The sequence below is a fragment of the Opisthocomus hoazin genome, chromosome 17 (genome assembly GCF_030867145.1).
Source record: "Opisthocomus hoazin isolate bOpiHoa1 chromosome 17, bOpiHoa1.hap1, whole genome shotgun sequence".
NCBI lineage: Eukaryota > Metazoa > Chordata > Aves > Opisthocomiformes > Opisthocomidae > Opisthocomus > Opisthocomus hoazin.
In genome coordinates this window covers 2,718,260-2,737,420 of record NC_134430.1, presented here as the reverse complement: position 1 = coordinate 2,737,420, position 19,161 = coordinate 2,718,260, and the positions used below count along the sequence as shown (strand labels likewise).

The 19,161-nt window shown below is 66.9% G+C and overlaps 3 protein-coding genes across 7 annotated transcripts; 2 read left to right on the top strand and 1 right to left on the bottom strand.

Annotated features, from left to right (window-relative positions):
* Positions 1 to 15: 15 nt before the first annotated feature.
* On the bottom strand, positions 16 to 5,508 carry LOC104326491 (myotubularin-related protein 9-like). 4 transcript variants are annotated; one of them, XM_075438178.1, is made up of 12 exons: positions 4,981 to 5,508; positions 4,182 to 4,415; positions 3,924 to 3,983; positions 3,513 to 3,621; positions 3,077 to 3,202; positions 2,780 to 2,953; positions 2,471 to 2,688; positions 2,179 to 2,340; positions 1,906 to 2,047; positions 1,587 to 1,807; positions 1,244 to 1,395; positions 16 to 1,107 (listed from the first exon to the last, which is right to left on the bottom strand). In XM_075438178.1, exons 2-12 carry the CDS (start codon positions 4,376 to 4,378, stop codon positions 944 to 946), a joined length of 1,725 nt encoding a protein of 574 aa, XP_075294293.1. In that variant the 5' UTR covers positions 4,379 to 4,415; positions 4,981 to 5,508; the 3' UTR covers positions 16 to 943. The 4 variants fall into 4 exon arrangements, with proteins under 4 accessions (XP_075294293.1, XP_075294294.1, XP_075294296.1 ...); XM_075438179.1 differs by lacking the exon at positions 3,924 to 3,983; XM_075438181.1 differs by lacking the exons at positions 4,182 to 4,415; positions 4,981 to 5,508 and having other exon boundaries at positions 3,924 to 4,131.
* Positions 5,509 to 6,355: 847 nt separating this feature from the next.
* Positions 6,356 to 7,823, top strand: FAM167B (family with sequence similarity 167 member B). The gene is made up of 2 exons (XM_075437976.1): positions 6,356 to 6,676; positions 7,273 to 7,823. The coding sequence occupies exons 1-2, from the start codon at positions 6,386 to 6,388 to the stop codon at positions 7,534 to 7,536; spliced, it is 555 nt and encodes a 184-aa protein (XP_075294091.1). The 5' UTR covers positions 6,356 to 6,385; the 3' UTR covers positions 7,537 to 7,823.
* Positions 7,824 to 9,379: 1,556 nt separating this feature from the next.
* Positions 9,380 to 18,889, top strand: LCK (LCK proto-oncogene, Src family tyrosine kinase). 2 transcript variants are annotated; one of them, XM_075437749.1, is made up of 13 exons: positions 9,380 to 9,519; positions 12,597 to 12,703; positions 12,821 to 12,902; positions 12,987 to 13,077; positions 13,204 to 13,302; positions 13,443 to 13,546; positions 13,660 to 13,809; positions 14,418 to 14,570; positions 15,614 to 15,793; positions 16,189 to 16,265; positions 16,371 to 16,524; positions 17,538 to 17,669; positions 17,991 to 18,889. In XM_075437749.1, exons 2-13 carry the CDS (start codon positions 12,602 to 12,604, stop codon positions 18,191 to 18,193), a joined length of 1,527 nt encoding a protein of 508 aa, XP_075293864.1. In that variant the 5' UTR covers positions 9,380 to 9,519; positions 12,597 to 12,601; the 3' UTR covers positions 18,194 to 18,889. The 2 variants fall into 2 exon arrangements, with proteins under 2 accessions (XP_075293864.1, XP_075293863.1); XM_075437748.1 differs by having other exon boundaries at positions 12,821 to 13,077.
* The last annotated feature ends 272 nt before the right edge of the window (positions 18,890 to 19,161 follow it).

The window sequence follows — 19,161 nt, the reverse complement described above, 5'->3', positions numbered from 1 at the left end:
TTTTTTTTCCTCTGGAACAAAATTAATCTGAGCGCTTCGCTTTCCCGGCAGTGCCTCCCTCCCCACCCTTGGGCAGCCAGCGCTGCCGCTGCTCCCGGGGCCTCTGTCCACCCCAGGTTAACCCTTTCCCGGGCAGGACCTGCAGCTGTGGCTCGGGTCCGGCCCTGAAGTGCGGACAGGCTGGAAGCGCCGCAGCCGCTCATTGTTTTCCAGCTGACACGCACGCGCCCAGTTCTGGTGCTTTGTTTATGGGCTGGCCTGACCCTGAGCCAGCTTTCCTCACGGAACAGTTATTTCCTGCACTAGTACGCTCGCGTTGCAGATCCTCGTCCGTCCAGCCCTCTCGCCCCATGTCTGTCTGTCTCTCTGGAGGGGTGCTCTGTATCTCTTTCCTTCCTCGAAACTGGGTTCAAGGGCAGATTTCCCGGGCTGGCTCCCAGCTCGGAGCGACTGATGCAACAATTAAACTGCAGCCAGCGTGTGCAGAGGGTGTTGCGGGTTTGGTGTGTTCTGCTGCTTAGTTTGCACTCTGCTGACCATGCCCGGCAGCCAGGCAGGACTGCGAGCCAGGCACGCCGCAGCGGGAGCTGCCGGAGGCCGATGCTGCTGGGGACATCGCCCTCCTGCCCTCCTGCTCCGCTGGCAATCCGCTGCTGAAATCCCCCGGGGAAGAGCGCGGGAAGGAGCCACGCTTGCGAGGCAGCAGGGCTGCTCCTGCCCTACGTAAGTGCGGAAAGCAGGCGTGGGCTGGGGGAGAGACCGCTTTACTGAAACACGCTCAGTCTGCGCAGCCCCGAGGCTGCGAAAGGGACTCTGTCCCCCACCCCGTCCCAGAGCTGTCCCTCGGGCTCCGCGGGGCCTGTGTCCTGCGCAGCGCTTCTGGAAAGCTGCAGCATCACCTCGGCCCGCCAGCCCGCGGGCACCGAGTCGCCCACGCCGCCGTTCATCTCTCGTTCTCCGTCCGGGCAGCGGGGTCGGAGAGGGACCGGCTCAGCCCGTTCCCTGCGCTCTCCTTGGCGGGGTTGTCCATGCCCTCTGCTAACCGCTGGATCTCTGCCCAGGCCTCGTCCAGGTACTGGGATGAGCGGATCCATCGGAAGAACAGACCTAGGAGCGAAGGGGGCTGCGTGGTACTTCAGCTGTGCCGCAGCCCTGGCAGGAGAGCGCACAGCGGAGCAGCTTTCCCTCGCCCAGCCCACCTTGGAGGTGCGGACGGGTTTCCAGCACGCTGGACCCAGCTTACCCTGCCAGAGCTGGATGCTCTGGGGCTCGACGGAGGGCCAGATGACCAGGGCGTTGTGCGAGTAGAGGGGGTTGAGATACTTCTTCTTCTCCCCTGGCTGGTTCAGCCAGGCCCACAGGGAGTGCGTGCTCTCCTTCACCTTACACAGGCACCTACGGGAGAGTCGGGACGCGTCTCAGTCCCTGCCAGGGCTGGTGGGGCCGGGTTTGAGCCAGGCTGTGCCCGGGAGGGCTCCACTCTGCCCTGTCTGGCAGTGTGGACACAGGGTCTGCCCCAAGGGCACGGTGGTCACCGTGGCGTTTCTGCTCAGGGACAGCGCTGTCCCCACCTCTGCCCCACTCGCCTCTCTTTCTCGTTGTTGCAGAGGAAGGTGCCGTAAGCGGAGGCGTAGGCGTTGTCGAAGAGGGCGAGGAGGAGACGCTCGCTGAACTCCAGGGAGAAGGGGAACTGGCGGCTCAGCTGCCACACGCAATCGAGGAAGAGGAGGAAAAGCGGAGCCTCCTGCTTCAGCCGGGCGTGGGAGTAGGCAGAGCGGGCGCAGCGGAGGTGGAAGGGGTGGCCGGCCTGCGGGACCCCCCCGGGGGGGATCAGGGGGGTGATGAGAAGCTGAGGGTGCCCAGCCGGGCCCGGGTCCTCAGCCCCCTCGGGACCACCGGTCTCACCTCGATCCACTCCCGCTCCAGCAGCCCCTGGAAGCCCACCAGCGTGCGGCAGGACGGGTCCAGGATCACCTGGGCCAGCGCCGTCACCAGCAGCGTCGTGTCCGTCCCCTCCGCCCCGTGCACCAGCACGCTGGCCTCCTCCCTGCGGGCAAGCGCGGCCGGTCGGGGCGATGCCAGCGAGCCCGGGATGATGCCCGAGGTTCGTGCCGCACTGAGAGCGTTGCAAGGGGGAAAGCGGGGGCTGGGGGGGGGGGGGGGGCAGCCCCCCCTTACCGGTCCATGCACTGAGCGGCCAGGCAGGCCGTGCTCAGGGCCGCCTTGACGTGGCTCAGCCAGCGGCTGCTCTCCAGCCGGCTCAGCCACCGGTCCATGTTGATGGAGGTGTCATTGCAGGCTTCCACCAGCTTAATGAAGCTCTCCTGCAGCGGGCGGCCTCTGGGAGGGGAGGAAAGTGGCGTCAGCAGCTTGGCAAGCCTTTTTTGGGGGGCTGGAGTCCCCACGCCGTTGGCAGGGCAGTGCGATCACCCATGTCATGAGAGTGCCAGGCCTCAGCACAGCCCCTCACCTCTCCAGGGGCCGGTGCAGCCTCCTCCACCTCGGGTAGGAGGACTTGGGCTCTGTGCCCCCTCCCGTCATCCGCGCCTGCTTGGCCGCCTGGGCCGACCGCGTGTCGATGATAAAGCCCCGTTCCCCCTCGTCCAGGACCGTCCCCAGCAGCGTCTCGTCCTCACGGCAGCGCTTGCGGTTGGGGCCCGTCAGCGGCTGGCTGCTGCGGAGCATCGCCTGCGGGGTGAGGGGTGGCGGGCAGCGAGAGCCCGGGGGGCACGGGGGGACCCCCACAGGGACGAGGGGCAGGACGGGGAGACGGACTCACGGTGCCGTTCTTGGGGTGGTAATAGCTGAGGACGGGGAATCGCCCGCCCTGCCGGAAACGGGCAGCCTTCCGCAAGGCGTCGTCGTCCGCCGCCGCCGGCACGATGACAGCGGTTGGGTACGTGGGGCAGGCGGCGAAATCCCAGTTCACATTGCTCAGCCGCCACTGGTTCGTCTGGGGGAGACGTGGGGTGGGGGCTGCCCCGGGTGTCTCCCTGACACCCCTGCGGCGTGAGCCCCAGTGGGCAGCCCGGCATGGCTGGGGGGAGTCGCTTCCCAGCCCGGCCGGGTCTCTCACCTGCGAGGCGATCTGTTGGAAGTACTGCTCGAGGGGGAAAAGGTGCCATCCTTCCTCGAGCTTCAGGCTCTGGGGTCTGTAGAAGAACGGGTACATCATCATCACAGAGTCCACCGAGGAGAGGGCCTGGAATGGGAGCGAAGGTGGAGCTGGTCACGGGCCGGGAGCGGGGAGATGGCTGGGAATGGTCCCAGCGTGTCCCCAGGGCTCTACAAACTCCGTCCTCATCCCCTGGCCACGTCCCAGCTGCCAGCAAGGGCTGGGCGGGCAGATACCGGCACCACCAGCCCCGCGGGCACCCTGTGCCAACGCCAGCCGGGACCTGAGTGTTTACCCACGTTAATGACAGACCAAGAGCAAACACTGCAGGCGGCCGCTTTCTCCTGCCAACCCTTTGCACCCCGGCACAGCGCGGGCCGGGCTCCCGGCAGCTCACCTCGATGGAGCTGGCGATGTTGAGACACTCCTCCATGCCCGGGATCTCCAGCTGCAGCACCTTCAGGTCTTTGCACCGGAGCGTGATGGTGCCCGAGGAGCCGGCGAGCCTGGGGGAGGTGGGTGGAGGGTCAGGGCTGGCTGTGGGTCCGTGCACGGACAGACACGCAGACAGACATGCAGACAGCACCGAGCTGCCCTCTCCCCCCCGGAGAGCTGAGCGGGGCGAAGCGGGAGGGCTGTGCCGCTGCGGGTGCTGCGTCGCTGGCTCTCACCAGGCACCGGTGGCATGCCTGTCCGAAGCCAGGATTTCCACCATCGCCGTGCCCTGCCTGGGGTGCCGCGGCGGTTGGCACAAAGCCGGGCGCTGCCAGGTGGGTTAGCAGAGCCGAGAGAGCGTTAAAAGCCAAACCTGGTGTCTCGTGGGGAGCCGTTAGTCCGGGAGGGCTGGTACCAGCCTAAATTCTGCACTCTGAGGCAGAGAGGAGAAGAGGAGGTCAATGCCCGGCCACCGCAAATATCCCCGGCACGGGACATGAGGAAGAGGAGGGACGAGGCTCAGCAGGCAGTGCCGTGGGGTGCCGGGAGAGCAGCAGGGAATCTCCTCCAGCTAAGGCAGGGGTGACGCCGCTAGAAGCGAGCTCGGGGCCGGCCGCGGGGAGACACCCACCTCTTCTCCACGGCGTCCACGTTGCGGATGAGCAGCCAGAGCTCCACGGTGCCGGGCTGGGCGTCCCCCCCGGGGCAGGAGGAGAGGAGCAGGTGGTGGCTGGTGATGCACAGGGTGCCCTTCACTGCCGGCAGCCCCGCACACGACAGCAGCACGTTCTCCACCGTCGCCGTCTTGATCAGCTCGGAGAACTCCATGGCGGTGCCGGCGTAGCCACGGGGACCTGCTGTGGGGCTGGAGGGAGAAAGGGGAAACGCGCGGCCCGGGCTGGAAAGCCCCTCTTCCCTCTGCGTCACACCGGGCCCTGTAGCCTCACCCCCCCTCTTCGTGTTTACATCGCGCCCTATAGCGTACGGAGCTTTCTCGCTGCAAAACGCGGGGCAGCGTGACTTATTTCCTCCCCCGGCAATGCCGTCATTGCAGATGGGGAAACTGAGGCACGGGGCTGAGCTGGCTCCGGGCTCCCCAGCAGTGCCCAGACCCCAAGCTGGGTACTCCGTGCCCGGTGCCAGCTGCGCTGTGGGAAGGGGGGATTTTTGGTGGCTGGTGAAAACGCAACTGCTGCCTCGCAAGGAGCAGCTCGGGGTCCTTCCCTGCCGCGCTGGGGCTGGACGGTGCTGCGTCCACTGCTGCCAGACCCCCCGCCCCAGCCCGACCCCGGCTCCCCCGGGCTCTGCCTGCACCCACAGCCACCCCCGGGCCCGGGGATGGAGCAGGAGCCGCTGCCAAGCGCCCTGGGTGAGGAGGAGGAGGGTGAGCGGCTGGCAGCGCAGCTCGCCCCGGCCACCCCTGTGCTTACCTGCTCGGGCTCGGCAGCAGCTGGGGACCTCGGGGTGCAAGGGGGGGGGACCTCGGGGTGCAAGGGGGGGACTGCGAGGTGCAAGGGGGGGATGTCAGCGTGCGAGCAGGGGACCTTGGGGTGCAAGAAGGGATCTCGGGCTGCAAGCAGGGGACATCAGGGTGCAAGCAAAGATGTCAGGGTGCAAGCAGGGGACCTTGGGGTGCAAGCAGGGGACGTCAGGGTGCAAGCAAAGATGTCAGGGTGCAAGCAGAGATGTCAGGGTGTAAACAGGGGACGTTGGGGTGCAAGAAGGGACCTCGGGGTGCAAGCAGGGATCTAGCGGTGCAAGCAGGGACGTCAGGGTGCAAGCAGGGGACTGCTGAGTGTAAGCAAGGGACCTCAGAGCTCAAGCGGGGATCCCGGGGTGCAAGCAGGGATCCCGGGGTGCAGGCGGGGGATCCCGGGGTGCAGGCGGGGGGCGGGCGATGCCCCGCACAGCCCCGCACGCCGGCGGGGACCGCGGCTCGGCGCAGGGCTCCGCGCCCGGCGGATGTCGCGTTTAAGGTGGCCCGGCCCCGGGGGCGGCTCCGCCGGCCGGCAGCGGGGCCCGGGGGGCGCGGAAGGGGCTGGGGGCTCCCGGGGGGAGGGGGGGGGGCACCTTGTGGGGTGCGAGAGCCAGGGGACACGCGAGGGACACGGGGGGGCTCGCAGCGCTGCACGTCAGATCCCCGGGGACGACTCGGCGGGGCTGGAGGGGACGGGAGGGTCCGTCCCCGGGACAGGGGGTGCCCGTGGGGCGCTGCCGAGACCCGGATACCCCCCCTGCTGCTCCCAGACCCTCCCCGGGCCGAGCTCTCACCGCCGGGCGGGGGGGGGCGGGCAGCGGCCGGATCCTGACCCGGTTCCACCTTAACGGCCCGGCCGGGATGCGGGACCCCAGCTGCCCCCCGGTTTCTTTTTCCTTCCTTGGGCTTTTTTTGGCCCCCCCCGGGTGCGGGAGGGCGGTGGCTCCCGGTGATAAATCAGCCCCGCTCCTCCCTGCCAGTTCGTCCCAGTGAGGGCTGCCTCCGGGAACTGGGAGTCCCCTCCCAGCTGGCCGCAATAATGCTAAAAAAGAAAAGAAAAGGGAAAAGCAAAAAAAAAAAAAAACCAACACCCAAACCGCCACCGAATAAAACAAAACAAAAAACCCCTCCTTCGCCCTCCTCTGGGTCAGGAAAGTTCCTGCCCGTCGGGCTTGTCCTCAGCGTCCCCAACCCTGCTCGTCTGGGGGGGATCAATAGCCGGGGCTCGGGTGCTGCTGGGGGGGCTGGGTGGGTGTCCGTGGCCGAGGTGCTCCTTGGGTGCAGGGGCTCTGTTTGCACAGGGGCTTTGGGGAGGGGAGGTCACCCAGGGGTTTCGGGGGGCTGCGGCGGGTGCCACCATGCCCTTCGGCCAGCTGAAGTTCAAGGAGCTGGGCGAGGAGGAGCCCACCCGGGAGGAAGAGAGCCTGGCCGGCGTGAAGGCGCTGGCGGCCAAGCTGAAGCTGCAGACGCGGAGACCTTCCTACCTGGAGTGGGAAGCCCGGGTGCGGGGGCAGCCCTGGGGGAGCCGGACCCCCGGGGGGGTGCAGCGGGCAGAGCAGGGCCCTGGGCACCCCGAGGATGAGCGGGACAGCGGTGTCTGTGGCTTCGCCACCGTGGAATCAGCTCTGGAGTGGCTCAGGACGGAGCTGGTGAGTTGGTGCCGGTGGGATAGGGGGCACGAGGGGTGGGCAAGGGCTGAGACCCCAAGCAGGGCTGGGCTGGGGGGGCTCCGCCATGCAGAGGGGACCCTTGGAGCCCGACGTCCCGCAGCTGCGGTGGGGTGTGCTGGGGTGCTGCAGCCGCAGCTCTTTGCTCCTTTGCCTAGCATGGACGGTGTACGGGGGGTTTCACAAGGCTCTGCCACAGCTCTGCCCGTGTCCCCTGCACAGCGCTGGGGCTCATGGCTCTGCCAGGGTCTGCGCTTGTCACCCCCTCCTGCCCACTCTGCCGGTGGCACGGCTGCGGTGGGCTTCATCGGCGTGGCACAGCCGCGGGGGCTTTCGTGGGGTGACGCAGGCAGCAGCAGCCGTGCGGGTGCAAACCCCCGGGCATCTGAGCTGACCTGGGCTGTGACCCCAGCACAGACCCTGTGCCAACCCCGGGACTGTGTCCGTGGGCTCTGCGCTGATCCCAGGGCCACGTACAGTGGGTTTGTGCCCCAGCCGAGCCCCGGCATCCCCGCTGCCCAGGGAACAGGCACCGCGGCTGGTCCTGCTCCGGCCCTGACGCCCGTCTCCCTGTGCAGCGGGAGATGCAGGCTGCGGACCAGCGCCTGGCGCAGCAGCTGATGCGGCTGCGGGCGCAGCTCCACCGGCTGAAGGTGGAGCAGGCCTGCCACCAGCACAAGGAGATGCTGGACGACGCTACCTTCGGCCTCGAGGGCTGCGAGGAAGACTCGGACCTGCTCTGCAACATCCCCCCCAAGGCTGCCTTCCTGCTCTCCATGCCACTCAAGCACATCGGCGTCACCCGCATGAACATCAACTCCCGGCGGTTCTCCCTCTGCTAAGCGTGGCTGGACCCCGTGGACCACTTGGGACCGAGCCTCACGGGCACCCATGGGTGCATCCAGACCTGGTGGGGCTCATGGGTCCAGCTCAAAGTGCCTTGGGGATGGCAGAGCTGTGGTGCTGAGCCATGGCGCAACGCTGTGCCACGGCGGCGTGGGAAATGCCACCGTCCCCGTTGGGCACGGGGTGATTTGGGGCACCCAGTGCCCTGTCTCCAAGGACAGCGGGGTCAACCACAGTGGAAAATGTGGGGAGCAGCCCTTTGAGGAGGAATAAAAGGAGTTGAAGGTGAGGGCTGATGTTTTTTCCTTTTTTTTGCACGCAGCCAGGCACCTGCCTGCGCCTCCAGATGTGGCTCCAGCCCTTTGCTGGGGGGACCTGGGGGTGGCAGAAGGGACCGCGCTGCCATCGTCCCTTCCCTGGCCGCTCCCCGGGGCTCTGGCTCACGGAGTGGGCAGCTTCTCACCGGCTTCTGCTGCAGGATGGCACCGTGCCGGGGAGACGGCGTCTCAGCTTCGGGGACCTCGTTGCCAGCCCCTCCCCGGGTGCCCCCGGCAGCGGGTGGGTGCTCGGGCTACGCCGGTGCAGGAAGCGCTCGTCACTGCTCCGGCTGCGAATGGAGGGGTTGTTTTTGAGGCTTGAAGCTGGGAGGTGCTGGGGGCTGCGCTCAGCGTTCCGCAGCCCCCGTGCCCCTGTCCTGCCCCATCTCCTGACCCCCTGCACTGGGAGCAGTAGAGACCCCGAGGGTAGTGCCAGCCGGGGCTGGCAGCGCTGCCCTCAGCGGAGGGGTTTGCTTTTGGCTTCCTCCCTTCCTCCATGAACTCCAAACCCTTTACAAAAGAATTTGCTGCTTGGGAATGCGACTTTCACAGAACGCTTTCTGCAAGCAGTGCCCAGGAAGATGTGGAGTGACCCGGGGAAGCTGTGGGATGATCCAGGGATAATTTCGGGGGCTGTTTCTCCTTCCCAGGGTAGCAGCAGGACATGGGGAGAACCCGACGTGCACCCCGGGGCCTGGCAGCGCTCCTTGCCTGGGGCATCCATGGCGTCGGTGAGCACGATGGGCACGGGGCTGCGTGGCTGCCCTGGGAAATGTCCCTGCCAGGGTGGGTGCTGCGTCCGGTGCTGCCACCGCGGTGCCCCCCCAGCTGCCGCAGCCCCCCCGGTGCAGCTGGGCTTCCTGCCCGTGCCTCCGCAGAGCAGCCGGCAGGTACCTGCGGCTTCGTGTTTGATCGCAAAAGCCAAGACAATAGCGTTGTGGTTGCTCTGCTCTGAGCTGTCTCTGAAAACGCGGGGCTGGCAGCCTGGCCGGGGCACAACGTGTCCCCTCGGCTTCAGCCACTGTCACCTCAGCTCTTGGGGTGTGGGGTGACCCCATGGGGATGGACAAAGCAGGGGCTGTGGGGTGCAGGATGAGCCCCACAACCTGCGTAGGGTCCGGCGGGGTCGGCGGCAGCTGGTGCATGGCACTGCCAGCCTGCCCACGCCGAGCGCCGGAGAGGGGACAGCACAGGGGACCAGGGGGGCTCAGCTGGCCAGGACAGCCGGGGCCGCAGGTGACAACCCCCTGCCCGTCGCCAGCCCCTCGCAGCGCATCTCCCTGCCCATGGGACCCCGCTCCGTCACCAGTCAAGAGGCTCAGCAGCCCCTTGCTCACCTGGTCCCTGGGGATCGGTGGCCGGGGGCACCCGTAGCGGGGACCCTCCATGCCGGGGATGGCAGGAAGCCATCGGGGTTTGTCACTAGCTCTTGCGGTCGTGCGCGAGCTGCGAACCAGCTTCTCTAGAGTTTGCTCATGAAGCAGGAAACCAGGGCAGGCGGTGAGCAAGAGCGAGCGGCGGCGGCGGCGAGCGTTCGCCCGTGTGCGGGGGGCTCGTCTCCGCTCCCCAGAGGGTCACCGCGTTCCTGACGGGGATGGGGAGGACGTGAGCGTCGGGCCATGGGCGTCTGAGAGCGACTGGTCCTCGCCTCACTGCCAACAGGTACGGGGGACCGGGGGGCGAGGGGGTTTGCAGGCTCCGGACAGGACCTGGGGACCCCCGGGTGCTTGCGGAGATGGGCAGGGTCCTGTTGCACCCTCCAGGGTTGCCCCTTGGAGGGATGGAAATGGGGGGGTTGGGCTCGTCGCTGTGGGGGGGGGGTGAGCACTGATGCCCGGGCGAGGGATGGGGGAGCAGGGCTGTGCTCCCCATTCCTCTGTGGCCTCCCGGTTGGGGTGAAACCCATTGCCTCGATGCCCTCTGCCCGCTCGGGGGTCCTGCCCTGGGTGGGAGCACTGGTCCCCTCGCAGGGCTCTCCCCAAGCCCCCATTTCCAGGGCAAAGCAACGGTTTTGTCCCCAAGTCCATGTTCTCTCCTGCCCGGCTGTGGGCGCGAGCAGCTTAGGGACAGGCAGCGGCTTAGAGCCTGTCCGTCGGGGTCCGCCGCTGAGTTTGGGGGGTTCAGACCCTGAGACATGCCTGGTTTTGGTGCTGTCTCGGTGCAAACACCTCCCCGCTGTGATGGCAGCTTTGGGGCCGTGGTCCTTAGCACCCCTGCAAGGCTGCGCGTCTCCCCTTTGCGTCTCCGCGGGGCTGACTGTCCAGCTGGGTCACAGCTGCCTTGGGGACGTCCGGGACACCCCGTGAGCCTCAGACGGGGTCAGCCCAGCCTCCAGCCCTCCTCACGCCTGCCCACGCTTGTGAGCAACCCAAACCGACCCGGCCGAAGACGCATGGGTGGAAGGGCCAGTGTGGGGGTAGCTCCCCCGGCCAGAGAACACGCTCCCGAGCAAAGCCAGGGAGAGGCACGTACGTGGCCGTGCAAGGACACACGTGCACACCCGAGCACACACGCAGACACCTCCCCGGGGACCCGGCGAGGCACGGGACAGGGGCGCCTACACATCCCTCCCAGGCAGCCTTCGTGTGCGAAATTCGGTTGCACAGATGCAGTCACAAGAGCCGACTTCAAACGCCCCGTTCCACCGGTGTGGCCCTCGCACCGCGCAGGTGAAACGGCTGCTCGGTGGAAACTACGCTGTGGCTTGAGTGCAGAAGAAAAAAGGCACAATAGCAGCACCTCCCTCCCCACCCCGGCTTCGTGCAGGAAGGAAAAAACACCTCCTGGCACCGCTCGCCTTCGGTAGAGGCGTTTGCGGGGCTGGAGGCAGGGCTGGGAGAGCGGGGGCTTCTCCTCCGCGGGGTCTGGTTCTGCTTGGGGCTGGGCATGAGCTTTGCTGCTGCCTGGGCATCACCGGGGCCTTGCCTGCTCCTCCTGCCTCCATCGGGGCACTGCGGTGTGGCCGAACCCCTTTTTGGGTGCCAAAGTCTGTTCCCAAATAGGCATCAGCGGAAGCTGAAGGCACCAGGGTGGTTTTTAGCGTTTGAGTCCCCAGAGCAGCGTTGCACGGCACAGGGGGGGCTCGCTCGTCCACGCTCCTCGCCAAACTCGCCCATCGGCTGCTGTGGTGGTGGGCACGCCGAGGTGGCACTGTGGGGACGGCCCCCCTGTCCCTGCTGTGGATGCCGAAGCCCCTTCCCCAAGGGAGGGGGGTCCTGGGCTGCAAAACCAGCCCTGGCAGCGTGGGCTGCGGGGTTCTGGCTGGCAGCAGGCTCCCATGGCTGGGGATGGTGACAGCAGCCTGGGGACTCTGCACCCTCCCTGAGGACCCCCCACCCTCCCCGGGGACCCCCTGCAAGGCTCTTCCCTGTGTCCCCAGCTGCCCATGGGGGTACCCACTCCAACGAAGCCCCCACTGCTGTGCCCTCCCCAGCAGCACGGCGAGAGGTGAATTTAAGCGCGTGCTTGCGAAAACCCAGCGGTGCAATGGCTCCTAGGTAGGAAACCAGGGAGAAAATGGTGCCAGCGGTGGCAGCGGCCAGCGTCTCCCAGCAAGGCAGGTCCCGGGGCTCAGCCAGCCGGCCGGGGACCCGCGGGACGGGGACCCTCGCAGCTGCACCGCCTCGCTGCCAGATAAGAGCTCCCGCTCAGCGCTTGCGAAAGCGGCTGCTGATTTTGGGTGCCAGAGGCAGAGACACCTGGGCTGGTTCTCGGCAGCACGGGGCTCCCAGCTCCGCCGGTGCCTGCAGAAACCATGCCGGGGCCCCCAGAAAGCCCCCAGAGCGGCTGGGCAGAGCCTGGAAAAGGGGGTCTGGGGGCCAGGTCTTGGCGGAGATAAATCCCGGTGGCGTAGGTGTGGGGGATTCTGCGGAAGAGCTTTTTCCAGGGCCGTGGGCTGCTGTTTGCGTGTGACTCACTGCCGGGGCTCCCGGCTCCGTGCCACGCTCGGCTTTTGCGGGAAGGCGAGAGCTGCCCAGGTGGTTTGCAGAGCCCACGCGACACTCGCGGCACCGCTTCCAGGCTGCCCTGGTGCCCACGCCGCAGCGCCGGGGACGTGGCGTCACCGTGGCCAGGGCTGATGGTCGAGGTTGGGGGTTCCTCGTTGTTTTGGGGGGACCCTGAGCAAGGATGGGTGTTTCAAGGACATCCCTGATGCGGGAGAAACAGGAGCACAGCGACGGGGCCGAAGATGCGGGGGGAGGCTAGCGAGAGCCCCGCGGAGAAGGAAATCGGAGGTGATGCAGCGTGGGTGGGTGAGCGCTCGCATCCGCCTCTGACCCCAGGAGCTGCCTTTGGGTCTGGGGAGGTGCCTGGTCCAGGCCAGCCTGGTAAAACACGCTGTGGAAGAGCGTATTAATTGCTAATGGGATATTAATGATAAGATTCATATCTGGATGGAGAACCTAGGGATCAGCCCCGGGGCTGCAAGGTGGGAAGGAGCCCGCAAAGGAGGCAACGCAAGGCTGTGCTGGGAACTCTGGGAGCCTCAGGCTGGGGACTAATTGCCTTCAGTGTTTTTAATTAACAAAGCCAGAACAAAATTAGGAGGAAGTCTGGCTGGTGACAGCAAGTCAGGGGTGCCCTCAGTTCAGCAGAGGACCTGGGGAGCGTGCAGGCCATGCAATGTGGGCAGCCGGACGGATGGATGCGGGGCTGGGGATGTGCTGGAGCGGGAGGAGAGGCAAGGCTGGGGTTGGGGGTGCGAAGGCTTCCCTCACCGCCTCTCACCCCCCACGCAGCCACCATGGGCTGCTGCTGCAGCTCGGACTACGACGAGGACTGGATCGAGAACATTGACATTTGTGAGCACTGCAATTACCCCATCGAGCCCGACAGCAAGCGCCAGGTGAGGAAGGGGCGAGCGGACCCCCCCATCCCGGTGGCCAAACGCCTCTGGGGGTGGCCAGGGGATGGCTGAACCCCAGGACACCGAGGGCTGACGGGGCTCCTTGTCCCCTGGCAGAGGCTGATCCGCAACGGCTCCGAAGTTCAAGACCCCCTTGTGTCCTACGAGGCCACGTCTCCGCCATGCTCCCCCCTGCAAGGTAAGGTGCAGCCGTGGCAGGGGGCGGCTGTGGACAGCCCCCCGCTTGGCCACGGCCCCCCTGCCCCTCCGCTTGTCCTCCCAGATAAGCTGGTGGTGGCCCTGTACAACTACGAGCCCAAGCACGACGGGGACCTGGGGCTGCGGAAGGGTGAGAAGCTCCGTATCCTGGAAGAGTGAGTGAGCGCTGACGGTGTCCCGGCACGACCCCGCGGCTCCTCGGCCGGTGTCCCGGTGCTGCTGGGGGTCTCCGTGCGGGGTCCCGGCAGCCGGGAGGGTCTCACCCCGCCGTGTCCTTGCAGGAGCGGGGAGTGGTGGAAGGCGCAGTCGCTCACCACCGGCCAGGAGGGTTTGATCCCCTACAACTTCGTGGCCCTGGTGAACAGCCTGGAGCCCGAGCCGTGAGTAGGGGTTGAGTAGGAGCCGTGCCCCGGCACGAGCTGTGCTGGCGGGGAGGGAAGGTGCCAGGAGCATCCCCTGAGCGCCGGGGGGGGAAGGTGGCCTGAGCCCCCCCAGCCCTAACCCTGCCCCGTGTCCCCAGGTGGTTCTTCAAAAACATCAGCCGCAAGGATGCAGAGCGACAGCTCCTGGCATCGGGCAACACGCACGGCTCCTTCCTCATCCGGGAGAGTGAGACCTCCAAAGGTACCGTCCCGCGGATCCCGCCGGCATCTCCTGCCACCGGCACTGGGAAAGGCACGGGGAAGCACAGGAGGAGTGCTGGAATCCTGCACCCACACGGTGCCCCGTCTCCCCAGGCTCCTACTCACTGTCGGTGAGGGACTTTGACCAGAACCAGGGTGAGACGGTGAAGCACTACAAGATCCGCAACATGGACAACGGGGGGTACTACATCTCCCCCCGCGCCACCTTCAGCAGCTTGCACGAGCTGGTGGAGTATTACACACGTACGTGCCATCCAGGGGCTGGGGGAACGAGTGGTCCAGGGGCTGGTCGTGCCTGCAGGAAGGGGATGGGAATGAAATGGGATGGGGATGGGATGGGGATGGGATTGGGATGGGGATGGGATGGGAATGGGGTTGGGAATGGGGCTGGGATGGCATGGCATGGGGATGGGACAGGGCAGAATGGGATGCAATATGATGGGACAGAATGGGATGGGATGAGATGAGATGGAATGGGATGGGACGGGATGGGGATGGGGATCGGGATGGGATGGGGTGGGATTGGGATGGGGTGGGGTGGGGATGAGGATGGGATGGGGATGGGAATGGAAATGGGATGGGATGGGGATGGGGACGGGATGGGGACGGGATGGGGATGGGATGGGGTTGGGGATGGGATGGGAACAGGGTTGGGATGGCATGGCATAGGGATGGGACAGGATGGGATGGGACAGGGCAGAATGGGATGCAATGCAATGGGACAGAATGGGATGGGACAGAACAAGCAGGACACACAGCTACCCGTGCCCCAGCAAAGGCGTCAGCTCATGCTGGGTGCCCCATGCCCTCCACCTTCTTTAACGCTGGCTCTGCCCGCCCCTGCGCCGCAGGCAGCTCCGACGGGCTGTGCACCCGCCTCGGCAAGCCCTGCCGGACCCAGAAGCCGCAGAAGCCGTGGTGGCAGGACGAGTGGGAGGTGCCGCGGGAGTCGCTGAAGCTGGTGGAGAAGCTGGGAGCGGGGCAGTTTGGAGAAGTCTGGATGGGTGAGTCAGGGCGAAACTGGGGTGCTTCCTCCTGGAGGAAGGCACCGATGTGGGCAGCGTCTGCCGAGCCCTGTGGCATCCTCAGCCGGGGTCTCGCACGGAGCAGCCAGCACAGCCCCAAGCGTGGGACCATGGCTTTTTACAAGGGTCCTGGAAGCAGGGAGAAACCCAGCAGCTAGAGCAGCGCAGGGACAGCCCAAGCTTCCCCCTGCTCCCATCCCTGCCCACCTGGACCCCGGCACCGCTGCCTGGGCAGGCACCCACTGGGTGCACGGGGGCTGCACTGTGTCCTTGTCGAGCTGGGCTCTGCTCACCATGGAGCAGCTGCCGGCGTTGGCGTGGGGCCCGTGAGCACCGTGCGTGGCCCAGCGCGGGAAACGGCCGGTGTCGTGGCTGTCGCCGCGGTGCTGGGAGCGGCCGGGGGCTCGGAGGCAGCGCGGGGCCTCGAGCGTGCGGCGACCCAGCCACAAAAACACCTCCTGCTCACTGGGTACCATGGTGGGGAACGCACTGGGGCCACCCTGCTGCCCTCCATCCTACCCTGCAGCCCTGGACGGGGGTCCCTGCCTTCGCTCCCATGGGTGCTGGCCATCCCCCAAAGTCCCCTCCTCTGGGTACCCAGCCGGAGTCAGGCGTCGGCGTCGCTGCCCGGCTCCCCCAGCCGCCCCTCCTGTTCACGGCCCAGCAACCAACAGCTTCCTTTCCTTCTGGTGGCTGAAAGCCACAGGTAAAAATATCTGCCTGGTGGGTTAAAATGCGGTCACAGATTTTTGCCAGAGAGGTGGCCAGCACGGAGCTGTGATCGTCCCCAAAAGTCCTCTGGCCCTTCTGCAACAGCCCTCCAGGGCGCGAGGGTCCTCTGCCCGTCTTCAGCCAACCTTTGCAACCTCCAACATCTCTCGCTCGTGCAGTCTCGGGTCGGGATGCTCGAGCTCTACAGAGCAGCCCCCACGCTTGCCTCCTCGGCCGGCACCGCTATTGCCACGCGTCCCCCGGGGCTGGAGTCCCCCTCCTCCATCATGCTCTGCCCCATCTCCCCGCAGGCTTCTACAACGGCCACACCAAGGTGGCCATCAAAAACCTGAAGCAGGGCAGCATGTCACCCAGCGCCTTCCTGGCGGAGGCCAACCTCATGAAGAACCTGCAGCACCCGCGCCTGGTGCGGCTCTACGCCGTGGTGACGAAGGAGCCCATCTACATCATCACGGAGTACATGGAGAAGGGTGAGGACACCCGGGTGCTGCCTGCCGTGGGTGGGGGTGGCTTGGGGCTCTGCAGAGCCGTGGTCCTTCGGCTCCTGGCTGTTCCTGTCCAGGGGTTGGTGCCGGCTTATTCACCTCGAGCTGCTTTTGGCATCCTTTGCCTTTGCAGCACGACTCTCCCACTGGCTGGGACCTCGGGGTCAGCCCTGGCAGGGGGAAGAGGACCTTGCAGGCAGGGTGGTCGCCTGCCCACCCACTCCCACCCACCTTTCTGGGCCTGCAAGCTGCCCAGCCCCACGTTCGGTGTTGTGCTGGGGCACGGTACCCCGGTGAACCCCCCCCTGCGACCCCCAGGCCCCAAAGGGAGGGGAGGCAGGACGCCTGCCCGCCGCTGAGACCTGCCGCCTTCATTGCAGGCAGCCTCGTGGACTTCCTCAAGACCTCGGAAGGAGTCAAGCTCAGCATCCACAAACTGCTGGACATGGCCGCCCAGGTGAGGGGGGACGGAGCGGGGTGGTGGGGAGGGCTCTGCTGGGGCTGGGGCTGGGCTGCCCCGCTCGGGCTGGCGGCTGTTAATTGCAATTACTCCGAAGCGCAGATCGCCGAAGGCATGGCCTTCATCGAGGCCAAGAACTACATCCACCGCGACCTGCGGGCTGCCAACATCCTCGTGTCCGACACCCTGGGCTGCAAAATCGCCGACTTCGGGCTGGCCCGCCTCATCGAGGACAACGAGTACACGGCTCGCGAGGGTGCGTCCCCGCCGCCTCGGCCCCACGCGGGGTGGGCCCCCACCAAGCCCCGCTCTGGGGGTGCACACAGCTTGGGGACATGGGAAGAGGGAACCCCTATCCACCCCGGCCTCATCTGGGGGTCCCTGTGGTGCCCTGGGAGCTGCAGGACTGCAGAGGGATCAGGAGGGGTGCAGAGACCCTTCTTCCCCCTCCATCCATCTCCCCCCTCCATGTCTCCCCCCTCCATCCCTCTCACCCCTCCCTCCATCTCTCTCCCCTCTCCTTCTCTCCTGTCTCCATCCCTCTCACCCCTCCGTCTCCCCTCCCTCCATCTCTCTCCCCTCTCCTTCTCTCCTGTCTCCATCTCTCTCTCCCCTCCATCTCTCTCCCCTCTTCATCTCCGCCCCCCATCTGTCCCCCCATCTCCCTCCCTCCATCTCTCTCCCCCCATCTCCCTCCATCCATCTCTCTCCCCCCATCTCTGCCCTCCATCTCTCTCCCCACGCCATCTTTCCCCCCTCAATCTCTCTCCCTTCCATCTCTCTCTCCCTTCCACCTCTCCCCCCTCTATCCCTCTCCCCCCTCCATCCCTCTCCCCCCCATCTCCGCCCTCCATCTCTCCCCCCTCCATCTCTCCCTCTCTCTCTCCCCTCCATCTCTCCCCCCTCCATCTCTCCCTCTCTCTCTCCCCTCCATCTCTCCCCCCTCCATCCCTCTCCCCCAGCTGGTGGGGGGCTGCAGGACCCCGCACGCCCACCCGCCCCTGCTTTCGGTGGGCTGCCAGCCCTACCTGGTGGCTCCTGCAGGAACAGACGCGCTGGCCCACTGCGGGGCTACCAGCTGGGCCGGGGGCTCGGTAGCCAGCCAAGCCGTGGGGTCTGGGGCGGGGGGGCTGCCACCAAAGCCAGCTGGTCCCCAGGCGTACCGCAGGGACAGAGGCTGTCTCGGGGCTGTCACATCAGGCTAAACAGAGAGGGGCGTTTCCAGCTCAGCCGTAACGTTTTATTTTCTCCCCTCCTGCTATTTTTCAGGGGCTAAATTCCCCATTAAGTGGACAGCACCGGAGGCGATTAATTACGGCACGTTCACCATCAAGTCCGACGTCTGGTCGTTCGGCATCCTGCTGACGGAGATCGTCACCTACGGCCGGATCCCGTATCCAGGTCAGGACTTCCCAGCAGCTGCGCGGCAGCAGGGCTCGCAGGCGCAAGCGCACACCCGGGAGCGTGTGTGCATGCACTCCCGCACGCACGCACGCACGCAGGCCCCGAGCCGCCCCAGCTGGCTCCGTTCCCTGCCCGCCCACCACGGTTTCGGCCGCTTCCCGACGCACGTGGCCAGCCACGGCCCAAAAGCCACCGGCGGTTTCGGCGCCAGGGGATGGGGGGGGAAGGAAACCTTCCCCGTGGGATCTGCAAACGTAGGGTGCTCCCTGCGACGTGGCGGGTGACCCGAATTCAGCGGCGCGCCCGTTGTCCTCGCAGGGATGACCAACCCCGAGGTGATACAGAACCTGGAGCGCGGCTACCGCATGCCGCAGCCGGACAACTGCCCGCAGGAGCTGTACGAACTGATGATGCAGTGCTGGAAGGAGAGGCCTGAGGAGCGTCCCACCTTCGAGTACATGAAGAGCGTGCTGGAGGACTTCTTCACCGCCACCGAGGGCCAGTACCAGCAGCAGCCGTGAGGACCCCTCGCGTTGCGGGGGGCTCGGGGATGCTCCCCCACGCACCAGGTCCCTGCAGACTCGGCAGACGTCGCCGCGGGGCGTGGGCGAACGCTGCCTGGACACCTCGGCAGTAAAGATTTGAGGAGCTTCAGACCTTTGGAGCGGCGGATTTCACCCCCCACACCCCCCCCTCAGAAGGCGACGGACGGCCAAAGCCGACAAGTGACTGCGAAGGGTTGGGGGGCTCAGTGGAGCCGTGCGGGGCCCGGTGGGTGCCCACCACGCTGTCCAAATCCCCCAGGGCCCACGCCAGCCCCCTCAGCCTCCTCCGGCTGGGCCTCGCCGCCTCCCTCGCCCCCCGTGAGGGCAGGCAGCCCCCCCAAGTGATGGCTGCCCCAGCCCTCGGCCGTGGGGGGCTCTTTCTCCCCCCATGGGGTTTGCGGGGTTCATCCCGTAACGGTCTCAGAGGCGTTTTGGGGAAATGAAGGCCTTGGTGGCTGCGGGCCTGGGGAGGCCAGGCCGCCATGGGGCGACGGCCGCAGGGCAGGGACCCCCCGCTCACACCAAGACCTCCCCGGGGGGCTGCTGACGGCCCGAGGCCCCCCAGGGTGCTGCGGGAGGCCCCCACGGCCCCGCTCTCGCCGACCCCGGATGGGACAAGCCGGGGCCTGGGCGCTGGTGGAGGCCTCTACCGTGTGTGTGTGTGTCGTCCCCCACGGGATGGTTCAGTCCCACCTGGTGTTCCCCCCCCCCCCCCCCCCGTGAATGGTTCCGGCCCGCCCACCTGGACCCTCTCCCCGTTTGCCCCCCTCCCCCCGCGCCCCAGCGATGGTGCATCCCGCGCGGCCCCGCCCCCGCGGCAGTGGTACAGCCCAGGCACCCCCCTGCTCCGCCTAGCCTGCTAGCTCCTCCGCTCCCGCTCCCTCCCGCCGCCGCCATTTCCTATTGGTCGGCGGGCGGGAGGGGGCGGAGCGCCTTTTCCCGAT

What these genes read in the sequence shown, in the direction of transcription:
- LOC104326491 (XM_075438178.1), bottom strand. Translation starts at nt 4,378, where the DNA reads ATGGAGTTCTCCGAGCTGATCAAGACGGCGACGGTGGAGAACGTGCTG. An exon ending in ACATCGCCAGCTCCATCGAG is followed by an intron (nt 3,203 to 3,512) that starts GTGAGCTGCCGG and finishes CTCCCATTCCAG; the next exon opens with GCCCTCTCCTCGGTGGACTC. An exon ending in TGCAACAACGAGAAAGAGAG is followed by an intron (nt 1,396 to 1,586) that starts GCGAGTGGGGCA and finishes ACTCTCCCGTAG; the next exon opens with GTGCCTGTGTAAGGTGAAGG.
- FAM167B (XM_075437976.1), top strand. Translation starts at nt 6,386, where the DNA reads ATGCCCTTCGGCCAGCTGAAGTTCAAGGAGCTGGGCGAGGAGGAGCCC. An exon ending in AGTGGCTCAGGACGGAGCTG is followed by an intron (nt 6,677 to 7,272) that starts GTGAGTTGGTGC and finishes CTCCCTGTGCAG; the next exon opens with CGGGAGATGCAGGCTGCGGA.
- LCK (XM_075437748.1), top strand. Translation starts at nt 12,602, where the DNA reads ATGGGCTGCTGCTGCAGCTCGGACTACGACGAGGACTGGATCGAGAAC. An exon ending in AACAGCCTGGAGCCCGAGCC is followed by an intron (nt 13,303 to 13,442) that starts GTGAGTAGGGGT and finishes CCGTGTCCCCAG; the next exon opens with GTGGTTCTTCAAAAACATCA. An exon ending in GTTTGGAGAAGTCTGGATGG is followed by an intron (nt 14,571 to 15,613) that starts GTGAGTCAGGGC and finishes ATCTCCCCGCAG; the next exon opens with GCTTCTACAACGGCCACACC.